Here is a 12,916-nt window from a genome sequence, read left to right on the forward strand (position 1 = left end):
AGAGGGGTCAGGGAAGATTTTTTACAGCCCACTTATCTGGCCCCTGGGTGATTACTGTTTTTTTTGCTTCCCTCTGGAATATGTAGAGGTTGGTCGTATGCCCACCTCCCTTGTTCTCTGTAAAGCGCATTGTGTTGCCTCTGGGTATGATATGCGCAATACAAATAAAGCTTTGATAGATTACAAAGTACTGGACAAGGCTTTTATTTTATTAATCTTACAGAAGTTGTAAGCATGGCCACTCAAGTGACAGAAGTGTTAGGACTCATTTCAAAAAGCACAAATGTAATGTCCACTTAATGTTAAATCCCCATACATGTGACCCATCCCAATGCCATAGTTTCACAGGGGACTAGAGGTCAGAATAGGAGAAAGGATGCAGATGGTCAAACTGAAGGGATCAAGTGACCACTCAAACAATTATGAAAGAGGATAAACATTTAGTGTTTTAGCTGGCCTCACGCCCATCCAGGGCTGGAGGTCCTCTGCCCACAGCCTCCTCCTCTAGGTGAATAGACTGAAGAAGCTGTTCACCGTCCCCTCTGGGGTCTCCTCCAACTCCACACTCTCACAGAACGCCGGGACAGCGAAGACATCAGGGTCCTTGATCTCAGCCACAACGTTTATATTGCTGTGAAGGAGATGGGGAAATGTCATGAACACAGTCTAACATGCAAGCATTGTAATCACTTTGATTCAAAGCAAAATCTCAGTCCTGGAATCCAGTGGCATACATTTCCATACATCCATGTCCCAATTAATGTATTGCTCCATCAACCAGACAAAATGTAACATACACAAACAAAACATAGTACGTAAAAACAACCCACGTGAAGATGAGTGTTGAGGAGTTACCAAAGACGATAGTGCTCAGAGTCAAGCATCCTCCCGGAGTGGTAGTCATAGTATAGCGGCCTGGATATCATGAGAAGGGCAGATCTTATAGCTACACTGTAAATCAGTCTTACTCAAATCGTTTTGCATTCTTTGAATCATGTCATTAACATCAATCACAAGCTGATTCTCAGTATATGCCTACTATACTCACTCTTTAGCTCAGATACCTCTCCGATCCATGTGTTCACCTTCAGGCCCTCCCCTGGAATGGACACGCTCCCCAGAAATAACTCAGCATTGTACATGGCATCAGAGGGGACTTCAAAAGGATGGACGAGCACCTGCAGAGCCTTCTTCTCACAGCTCTGGTTCTTGTTGTCGATTTCATAGAAGACTCCCTATCAGAGAAGATGGAGACAGAAGCAGAGTCAGTCACGATGACTAGAATTCACTAACAGGGCTTTTAGACTCCAGAAACCGTCTGCATCATAATTCTTATTGAACCTTTTGCTAAATTTGAACTTTGTTAAATGACTGACTGTTTTACCTCTCTGAAAAGCATCAGGACATCCATATTTGATGATGTCCTGTTGGAGTTGACAGTGTGTGTGTCATTATCTTTAAAATGCAATTTCTTTGCCAATGAGTCATAACTGTATTCAGCCATGGCCTTCCTCTCCCCTTTTAGGTCAATCTGAATTAGAGAGAGAAAGGAGGAGGGAAAGAGAGACGAGCGAAAGACGAGCGAAAGAAACAGAAGTAGAAGTAAAGTGTATTTTATAAATTGTATTCCCTTTTCAGAAAATGGTTAGAAGCAGAAGTGTATTAATGAAACATCAAACAATCAAAGCATACAAAATATTGCAGCTTGACCAGAACATAGACAAAGACCTTCACTCACCACTGACATGAACCCCGTCATGGACAATGGATCTGAAAGACGAGAAAGACGGATGGTTGTTTAACATTCATATTCAAACCTTACAAACTCACTGGAATTTTATGAGTGATGTTAGTAGTCTCCCAAGCTGTTTTTCATCCTTGAATACTAAGTCTCACAACTCAACAGCTCAAGAGCGTTCTTGTAAACATGAGCAATGCTTGCAAACTTATTAGTTGTATGTTTCAAATATGGTGCCTTGAAAAGGTTATCTTATACATGGTTCTTATTGTAGCAGGCTACATCAATGATCAAGTATACATACCGCATGGCTCGTGATTGCAGACGGCCAGGGCGCTGCCACCCAAACACATCCAGACGAAGAGGGTAGTGATTACATGCATTTTTCCCTGAACGGAGAGACAACGCTTGGTTTCTGCTCTGATATGCACTGTCAACTGTGGGACTTTATAGACAGGTGTGTGCCTTTCAAAATCATGTCCAATCAATTTAATTTACCACAGGTGGACTCGATCAAGTTGGAGAAACATCTCAAGGATGATCAATGGAAACAGGATGCACCTGAGCTCAATTTTGAGTGTCATAGCAAAGGGAGTGAATACCTATTTACATGTGATATTTTAATCTGGACTGGAACAACAGAACACGCTCTAGTCTGTGGCAAGTTTGCTAATCGCTGGTTTGGGCATAATATCCTAACCTTGCTGAACACTAACTGCTGCCAGCACTGTCCATTTCTGTGGTTCTGAAAACAATGTACAGTTCACCTTAAGGTCGATGTTTACATTAATTTTCGCCAAAAAACACATAGGTCAATCACAATTGTACAGTGTATCTGCTTTTCTGTCCATATTAAAGGTGATTCTACATCCACTGAAACCCAGAATTTCCTTGGTGCAGGGTATTATCTATATCTAGCTGTTTCTCGCTTCCCCACGCCATTCTTCAGAGGCTTTTCACATTTGTATAAGGTAAGAACTCCGAAACTCTAGCTGCAGCCTAAAACAAGCGGATCAATGAGAGCACCTTGCAGTCCTCTTTGTTAGTATGAGACTGTTGGCAAATTAACAGACCCCTTTTGGCCCCCTGTTTCCCTTTGATATTCTCCCTTTGTGGTACTCACTCAATAAACAGTACCACAAATTGTGCCTTAGAAAATGAGCTTTTATTCAGGCTAGTCTGAATAGTAACAGTGCAGATAAAGGAAGCTCTTTCACTTATGAAAATATGCTTTTCCATTCAGTCAGTGAATGTGAGCTGGAAAGGGAAGAGAGTGACCTATATTTAACATGGTCTGGCAGTGGTGGTGGGAAATTGCAGTACTTAAATCATCAAAGATTACACAATCTGTTTGACGGCTTCTAAAAAGTGACTTTTCTAACCTTTTCTAATCAAAAAACGAATGTGGCCAGAGCGTTAGTAGGCCTGTTCTCTTTCCAGTTGTGGTGTCCAGTATGGAGTTCCATCATCCACTCATTCATGTGGATCATGTCTTGTACAAACTGGAACCCCTTCATTACAATGAGTCCTACTGAATATTACAGTAACCAGAGGTCAGTTTTATCCAGTCAAGTTTATATTTTGTTGCCTGGGATTTACTCAAGGAATAATCAACAAAAATGTGAGAGTGCAATTATTATGTCCAACCCACCATTTAATAATCATGAAATGTACAGGCCCAGACAACTGGGCGAGAGGTAATGTTTTCGGCCGCGTGTATACTATATGTCCGTACGTCAGTACGTTCGTACGTCTGTCAGCAGGATTGCGCAAAAACTACTTCACCGGTTTTCATGAAACTCGGTGGAGGGATGTAACATCAACTAACAACCCATTAAATTCTGGAGTGGATCCGAATCACATAGCTGGTCCATGAGCCACCTCCATTGATTTTTTGGACTAGAATTACGCAAAAACTACCAGACCGCTTTTCATGAAACTCAGTAGAGGGGTGTAGAATCGGTCAACTTAGGCACGCACAGAGCCACAAATGCATTCAGGGGCAGAGGTCTTTGCTCTCTGAGCACCATTTCTAGTTAATGAAAACAACAAATTGATTTAGATATGTATCTTCATTTTTTCCATTTCACAACACAATATACTTTGAATTTAAAGTGCTTGCTTGGTGATTCTACTTTACAAGGAAGACGGTGGGAATAATCAAAGAAGAGAGCCTCTACAGTTTTTGAGCGGTGAAACAAGTAAAACACCAAATTAACAGTAAATTGAAATAAAGGCTAAGACAAGATATACTGCACAGGTAAACATATGACATATGGCTTTAAATAACTATTGTGAGTAACATTTGAAACAGTATTAAACATGCAATATAGTTACTATATTTGCATTCATATAATTCCATTCCACCTTGAGTAATTCACTTTTTGTTCTGCATGCACATTTCCACATACAGACCTTACAGTGCTTATGGCTCAATCAGCATTGTATAGAAAGAGTTATTTGAAACAAAGTTACTGGTCCTGATGTTTTTAGCGTGCGTCTATCTATCTATCTATCTATCTATCTATCTATCTATCTATCTATCTATCTATCTATCTATCTATCTATCTATCTATCTATCTATCTATCTATCTATCTGTATATCTAAACTTAACCCTTGCTGTACTGTCATTTCTCAGAGGAAAATCTCTACAACAAAAACACATTGAATCACATACAGTCATTTCTAGACAGAGCGGTAGGTCAAGTAAACCTAGGAAACCTTGCTCGGAGGAATGAAAGAAGCTTTGGAGTGCAATGGATTCATACTTATGTATGGCTTTCACTCCAAACAAGATAGGCACTTTATTGATCCTGAGAAGAACAATAAGATGCACCAATTACTAAGGTTAGTATGGCAATACAGCAAAAGGCATTTTACTTTCAGAAAATGCAACAAGCTATTGATCAGCATTAGTTCACTGTGGAAGCAGTGATCCATCTTTTCACATGTGTACATACTGACACTTTACACTACTCTCTGGCATTCTTCTTTCTTATCACAAGAGCTCAAGTCCTTGTCTTTCTTCAGTCCGTCATCCAGCAGCAAGGTGGAGACATCTGCAACAAAACACAGGATCATCCAGAGTTCTGCTGTACTTTCCCCACCAGCAACATGCACTTCAAGCAGATTCTCGCGGTGTGATATACAGTAGTAGCCGCCTCTTCGGGGTCCCTCTCACTCACCTCTAAACGTCTTTGCTGTTCTTGCCGTGCACCGTGGGCTTACCGTCCACCACATCTGTCTTCACCTGCCCCAGCGTGCGCAGCAGGCACATGGTGTCGAAGGACTCTCCACCCCCCTCTCTGAGCAGCTCCAGCACCTGGACCAGTACACAACACACGAGACACCGCTACCACCACACCAGAGACCACCACCACAGTTCTTTCACTTATACACTACGTAAGCTATGCTAACTACGTTACTGCATGCTGCAGATCTCTCTATGGGTCTGGGACACTTCATGCAAAAATCAGTTTTTAAAATCCTGGCAATTCATTGTCGCCGGAATCCTGGCGACACCAATCAGTAACGACCTTCGCGATCAGAGGCTCCTACCCAACCTGGCCCCACCCATCTAACCTGGGCTAGCGTCTCTCATTTGCTGCTACGACCTGTCACTCTTTCAATTTTGACCGGTGAACCCATGGCTCCAGAGCTGGGACCCACCTGCAGGCACTTGTAGGACTTGAGCTCGCTCAGGTTCTCCTCCAGGAACATCAGGTAGACGCTGAGGTCGTTGTAGAAGGGCGTGGCCAGGTCCAGGTCGCCGAAGGTCGGCAGGAGCCCGTAGGGTCGGAGGAAGCGGGAGCTCTGACGGGCGGGGCCCAGGGAGGCGTACACCACCAGGGGCGCCAGGAGGATGTACACGGCCAGGTTGATGCAGCTGAGCAGTCGGAAGACGCCGACAGCCACCAGCTTGCACTGCACCAGGGCCGGTATGGCGCTGTTGTTCCTCAGCACCCCGGTCCGCAGGTCGCAGGGGAACTCATCGGTGAGGGAGGCCAGGCGGATGTAGTAGCCCAGGTAGATGCAGGCCAGCAGGAGGGTGAGCAGGGTCGACCCCCGACACGCCAGGTACTTCACCACCAGCCCGCGGGAGTAACGCTTGGTCTTCAGGTACTGCTGCACCAGGGGGTATTTAAAGCAGCTCTCTGTCAGGTCCAGGGTGCTGCTATGAACACACAACATGGGACTGATGAAATTGCATAGAGAAACAAGGGCCTATAGCACTTGGTAGTCCTATGGGCTTAATTTGTATTTTGTAAATTTCATGTTAAAACTCACACCCACAGGTTTCCTCACAAGGAAATGAAAAACAGAAAGAAGGAATGAAAGAGCATCTTTCACCCCCATTTATAGTAAATATGACAGGGTTCATGTTGTCTTTTTCTCATCACTTCATTCCCTGTTCCCTCAGCTTCCCTCAAATTCGGTCTCTGTGTTCCTCTCTGCAAAAATCTCCAGGACCTCACCAGCCCTGTATGCATAGATATAATCTGGCTTGAGCTGTAACAGTGTTCTACCCTGTTGTGAGTTTCTGCAAATGAGAAACCTTTACTGCTCTGGCTATTTTTCAACATAAAATTTCCTCTTTTAATGCGAGTAACTGAAATAAATCTCAAGTTTACCTCCTTGGGGTAACGTCTCTCTCTGCCTCTCTAAATGCATGAAGCCAGATTGTCTCAGACCTACACAAGGTAAACAATCAGTGCATCCATTGATGGGCCAGGCTGTAACTGTGTTTATCGCTCTTGAAACTAGGGATGTAAAACGCAATCACATCATTTGATGATGAGGAATCATTAAAACCTTTAACACACAAACTGATCCACAGCCCCTCACTGTATTGCTGATTGTAAGGGGCTGATGAGGCGCCATGCGCTGACAGGCCCCGGAGCAGTCCCTACCTCTGGGAGTCCTCGGGTGCATCTTTAGCGTCTATAGCAGACAGGTTTTTGGCCAGTTTGAAGGCGCGGTTGTAGGAGCGGTCTAGCTCCTCCATGATGAAGTTGAGGTCAGAGGAGAGGTGAGGAGCTGCTGTGAAGCGCCAGAACAGCGCAGGGACGTACATGACGATGGCCACCAGCAGGAGGATATAGGGGAAGAACTGAGGAACCACAGAGATATTTCTGTTAGTTTAGAGGCAGAAACTAAGGACCAGCAAAGTGCACTTTAGACATGGACACCGCATTTAACATTGAAAACCTTGGGTGAAAATATAGGTCAGTGTTTCCAAGCTGTAACCCACCTGAAACATACAGACCTACAGCTTTAGGAAATACTGTTATCTCAAGCTAGGTTTAAATGCCGGTTCTTTCTTGTTGTAGATCCCAAAAGCAATGGAAGGTTATTCTGATAGGATACTATTGAGTTCATCGATAAATATGGGAGTAGGGTTTGGTCGATCCTAATTATTGGAGTGTAGCAGAGGGTCATCAGTGTAGAGTGAAATCTGTTACACTAGCACTCCAATCTCACTACATCATGGAACCACTCTGCTGTCTATCAAAATGTGGCCCACAACTATAGACCTTGTATTATCCTCCTCACTGGCCCCTAAAGAGTGGGAATGTAGCCTACCTTGTGCAGCCACAGGGGGGGACTCTTAATCTCGTCTACATCGGGCTGCTGCTGCTGTACTGCCGCCCAGCAGAAGGAGTCAACATAATAGGCCTGCCGCCAGGAGAAATTGGTTGGGGCAAAACAACTGATTTGGGTACCTGGGCAGAAAGGCAAAAGGAGTGATGAGAACGAGTCACCAGCAACACCACTAAACTAGTATCCCTATTTAATTGCATACGCTAGCTACACAATGCCATTGGGACCAGTTTATGGACAACTAAACGTAGGCTAGCCTAGGGGATAACTGTTGCCCCCACTGTTATTAGCTTTCTTTTGCATACTGGAATGTTATCATTTAATAATATCTTAACATAATGTCATTTAACATTTAGACAGCTGCTCCAAGCGCTAGGCATATACATCACTAAATAAATCACTATTCTATCTGCAGGAAGATACGAAAGTCCCACTGAGAAGCCTAATGAGAAAGTGGAGAAACGTCAAAATCAAATTGTCTCATCTTTACACAGTTTACACAAATGCCACCATTGTTTATTGTCAAGAGGGGCCTATCTGTCTGAAAGAAAAAAAATCTATCAAGAAGGGGCGTGGATTAGGTGGTCGCAAGCTGTTGCTCCGGCGCTGAAGGCCTGCTCTAGACAAATAGATTAACAACAATGTTCATCATAGGCTATATGCTACTAGAAAAGCGAAGACACGCAAGAAAATACAAACAATAAATAAAAAAGCGCATTATATTAAGGGGATATTCATTACTGCAACTAGGACAATGGATAGGGTCTGCGGTGATGACAGCAGAGCAGCGGACGCCGATTAAAAGCTTTAGCCTATTAGACAATGTGTTTATCTCAAAACATTCAGTGTATAGCTAGGCTTATGTTCATGTTTTGACAGCCTTTAGAAGGTAGCCTACATAAAACTTACCTACTGATACTTCTTGCGCGAACGCGAGGGATATAAGTAACAAAGGAAGACCAACTGCGATGAACATGACTATTTTGTCTACTGCTAATTCCAGGCGCACTCCTTTGTACTTCGATTCAGTTGGATCCTTCAATAAAAAGTCGGAGAAAACGTACTCAGTAGCTACGTGTGCAATCGCCATGGCTCACAAAACGCAGAGTCCAGTCAATATCCAGTCAATATCCTAATGGTCGAAATGGGTCGACTAGCCTAGGCTACCAAAAAGCAAACAACCCAACCTTTTTAAACCCAAAGTATCTGCTTTTATGAATGAAAATACACTAAGATTAGGCCTAGATACATTTGCTATTTATTATTCTTCTTGCTGAAAGTCTACCGCCTGAGCCATGACTGATGGACTTGTCCCGTTATTCTTATTGTTGTCACTTGCCAGCCTACTGCCGATAATAACGAGAACACGTGACTGTCTGCCCGAAGCGCATTGACTGAATGTCTGAACAGCGGCTAGTTGGAACTATGACAGGCTGTCCCAACAGCATTACTATTCATAGTGTCATGTTTAGATAGGTCACTGCCACTGTGAATTGGATACTTTTGCCTACGCTACCACGAGATTATCCTTGTTGTAACCTAATTCAAGAGGGAGAGGCCAACACACAAGTCCCAGCTTGTTTCAGCGTCGGGAGAATTCCAGCAGCTGCAGCACCATGGACAGCAGCTGCAGCCATGGCTTCTTCACTCAACAGAGATGATGACTCAATTTCCCGTCCTGCTTGATAGGCCACTTTATACACCGTCAACGTGACCTCTGCCAATGGATGTATTAATAGAACCTCTGCCGTAACTGTTATAGCAGTAGTAAAGGGAAAATGCATGTTTAGCCCTGTTTTAAGGTTACTTATGATAATATACAACGGTTCAGATCAAAACGTTCACAAAACTAGCACTTTTGAGAAAGTCTGATAATTGCTCTACCACCGTTTTGGTCATACAATGGATGTTGGTGGGCACTTTGAAAAATCTTTCAAAAACATGTTAAACTCTCGATTTCAAAGACAAGAAGCTCACAGAGGGGGTAATTGGTGTCCGTTGGTGTTCTGACATCAAATTCGCCGCAAAGTATGAATCCTGTAGGGTTTTATTGATAATTTTATGAAATCCATTGACTTGTATTGAAGCGACCGTTGTACATGTGTAGATCAATCCGCAGAGGGGATTCAGGAAGCGGAACTACTTACGGTAGCTATTGTTATTGTTCATGTTGCTAGGCTACCTAGTTTGCGGAAGTTTACACACGTATGTGCTGCGACTAAATAGTTCTATGCTAAATATTTAAAAAAGCCTTTCCAGATGAACTAGAATATTACTTTATGGCGAATTATATGTCAGAATGCCAACTAACACCTCGGTGAGTTTCTTGTCTAGTTTTGTCAACGTGCTAGTTTTGTCAACGTTTTGATCTGAACCATTGTATATGATCATAAGTAACCTTAAAACAGGGCTAAACATGCATTTTCCCTTTACTACTCCTTTAATGCAGGCGTTTTGCGAGTACCATGTATGGCAGCCTATCATTAGCCTCACATTCTGTTTCTCTCAAATCAGTGTGGACACTCTCCACAGAGATCCGTGGGATCAGAAAACGACCTCGCCAATCAGCGTTGGTTCTGAGGAATTTGGAATACAAACCGCTACGCTGGGTGGGTTTAGGTGTGACGACAGCAAGGAGCTGTTGAAGTTAGCGTGTGACGGTGATAGACAGATTGTTTATCCAATGACCTGCCAAGTATTTTTGAAAGTGCCTGCCCTTTTCCAGTTTCCAACGGAGAGTAATGCAAAGCAAACCATCTGGCATGTCGGGTTATGATATCACAGGCTATGGTTACTATATTCTTACTGGTATTTCCTCAGTCCCCGGACCCCACCCTATAAGTACTGGTTTTATTTATTTAAACTGTGGAAGCAAATAACAAAGTACTGGACAAGGCTTTTATTTTATTATATCTTTACTTATTCTTACAGATGTTGTAAGCATGGCCACTCTCAAGTGACAGCCAACCATTGTTAGTGTGTTAGGACTCATTTCATGAAGCACAAATGTAATGTCCCCTTAACCCTGTGTAAAAACAGGTGAAATCCCCATACATGTGACCCATCCCAACGCCATCGTTTCACAGGGGACTAGAGGTTAGAATAGGAGAAAGGATGCAGATGTAGTCAAACTGAAGGAAGCAAGTGAACCACTCAAACAATTATGAAAGGAGGAGAAACATTTAGTGTTTTAGCTGGCCTCACGCCCATCGAGGGCTGGAGGTCCTCTGCCCACAGCCTCCTCCTCTAGGTGAACAGACCGAAGAAGCTGTTCACCGTCCCCTCTGGGGTCTCCTCCAACTCCACACTCTCACAGAACGCCGGGACAGCGAAGACATCAGGGTCCTTGATCTCAGCCACAACGTTTGTATTGCTGTGAAGGAGATGGGGAAATGTCATGAACAGTCGAACACGTAAGCATTGTAATCACTTTGATTCAAAGCAAAATCTCTCAGTCCTGGAATCCAGTGGCATATATTTCATACATCCATGTCCCAATTAATGTATTGCTCCATCAACCAGACAAAATGGGACATACACTAACAAAACATAGTACGTAAAAACCACCTACGTGAAGACGAGTGCTGAGGAGTCACCAAAGATGATAGTGCTCAGAGTCAAGCATCCTCCCGGAGTGGTAGTCATAGTATAGCGGCCTGGATATCATGAGAAGGGCAGATCTTATAGCTACACTGTAAATCACAGTCTTACTCAAATCGTTTTGCATTCATTGAATCATGTTATTAACATCAATCACAAACTTATTCTCTGTGTATTGCCTACTATACTCACTCTTTAGCTCAGATACCGCTCCGATCCATGTGTTCACCTTCAGGCCCTCCCCTGGAACGGACACGCTCCCCAGAGACAACTCGGCTACGTACATAGCATCAGAGGGGACTTCAAAAGGATGGGCGAGCACCTGCAGAGCCTTCTTCTCACAGCTCTGGTTCTTGTTGTCGATTTCATAGAAGACTCCCTATCAGAGAAGATGGAGACAGTAGCAGAGTCAGTCGTGATTACTAGAATTCACCAACAGGGCTTTTAGACTCCAGAAACCGTCTGCATCATAATTCTTTTTGAACTTTGCTAAATTTGAACTTTGTTAAATGACTGATTGTTTTACCTCTCCGAAAAGCATCAGGACATCCATATTTGATGATGTCCTGTTGTAGTTGACCGTGTGTGTGTCATTATCTTTAAAATGCAATTTCTTTGCCAATGAGTCATAACTGTATTCAGCCATGGCCTTTATCTCCCCTTTTAGGTCGATCTGAATTAGAGAGAGAGAGAGAGAAAGAGAGAGAGAGAGAAAGAGAGAGAGAGAAGGAGAGAGAGATATAGGGGGAGAGAGATAGAGGGGGAGAGAGAAGGAGAGAGAGATAGAGGGGGAGAGAGAGAGGGAGGGAAAGAAACAGAAGTAGAAGTGTATTTTTTATGAATTTTATAAATTTTATTCGTTTTCGGAAAATGGTTAGAAGCAGAAGTGTATTAATGAAACATCAAATATTCAAAGCATACAAAATATTGCAGCTTGACCAGAACATAGACAAAGACCTTCACTCACCACTGACATGAACCCCGTCATGGACGGTGGATCTGAAAGACAAGAGAAAGACGGATGGTTGTTTAACACTCATATTCAAACCTTACAAACTCACTGGAATTTTATTAGTGATGTTAGTAGTCTCCCAAGCTGTTTTTCATCCTTGAATACCAAGTCTCACAACTCAACAGCTCAAGAGCGTCCTTGTAAACATGAGCAATGCTTGCAAACTGATATTAGTTGTATGTTTCAAATATGATACCTTGAAATGGTTATCTTATACATGGTTCTTATCGTAGCAGGCTACATCAATGATCAAGTATACATACCGCATGGCTCGTGATTGTGGTGGGCCAGGGCGCTGCCACCCAAACACATCCAGACGAAGAGGGTAGTGATTGCATGCATTTTTCCCTGAACGGAGAGACGAAGAAACAAAGAAGGAAGCAGACTGGAGAAGACTGGGACAACTCAAAGCACATCCACCTGACTGTGAGGATGGACACGGTGCTGTTTTTATAGGGCTCAGGAACGTCTGAGTGTTGAGGTGTTGCGCAAAGAGGGACGTGCATGTCAGGTCATCCAGGTTCTGTCCCCACAAACACCAAACATCTGTCTAAATAGAGTAAGTGTTATTCTAGCTAGGGGTCTAGCTGGGGGTCATCCACATGGAGCAGTTCTGTTTGTACTTTAAAGCTGTGGCCACGCAGAAGATCGTAGAGCATCTGGATCAGATGAGTCAGTCAGTGCGAGGAAGGGCAACAATCTGAGATCCAGTCCAGATTTCCTCAGATCTTGAGATTCAACATGTCCATGTCTCAGGCCTCGTCAGCTTTTCTGTGGGGAAGCTGTGATGGATTTCTCCATTACATGTGTAAAACCTTTCACTTATGAATTATGCGCATGTTACACATGTTGTTAAAGGGTCAACATGAACTTCTTGGGTCAGCATGACTTGCTGGCCATTGACAATAACTTGGTATTACCACAGAGTATACATTCCACATTAGAACAGTTTCTTATCTATGAG

General features: G+C 43.4%; 2 protein-coding genes across 2 annotated transcripts; both read right to left on the reverse strand.

Annotated features, from left to right (window-relative positions):
- Positions 1-504: 504 nt before the first annotated feature.
- On the reverse strand, positions 505-8,430 carry panx1b (pannexin 1b; the record flags this gene model as incomplete). The annotated part of the gene is made up of 8 exons (XM_084450208.1): positions 505-631; positions 1,045-1,235; positions 4,716-4,798; positions 4,968-5,061; positions 5,409-5,913; positions 6,650-6,849; positions 7,323-7,462; positions 8,250-8,430. The coding sequence occupies 8 exons, from the start codon at positions 8,428-8,430 to the stop codon at positions 505-507; spliced, it is 1,521 nt and encodes a 506-aa protein (XP_084306334.1).
- A 2,156-nt stretch (positions 8,431-10,586) lies between these two features.
- On the reverse strand, positions 10,587-12,294 carry LOC311318778 (ependymin-2-like; the record flags this gene model as incomplete). The annotated part of the gene is made up of 5 exons (XM_084450209.1): positions 10,587-10,713; positions 10,912-10,924; positions 11,133-11,319; positions 11,908-11,939; positions 12,216-12,294. The coding sequence occupies 5 exons, from the start codon at positions 12,292-12,294 to the stop codon at positions 10,587-10,589; spliced, it is 438 nt and encodes a 145-aa protein (XP_084306335.1).
- Between the last annotated feature and the right edge of the window lie 622 nt (positions 12,295-12,916).

This window comes from Borostomias antarcticus (genome assembly GCF_949987555.1).
Source record: "Borostomias antarcticus genome assembly, chromosome: 15".
Classification (NCBI taxonomy): domain Eukaryota; kingdom Metazoa; phylum Chordata; class Actinopteri; order Stomiiformes; family Stomiidae; genus Borostomias; species Borostomias antarcticus.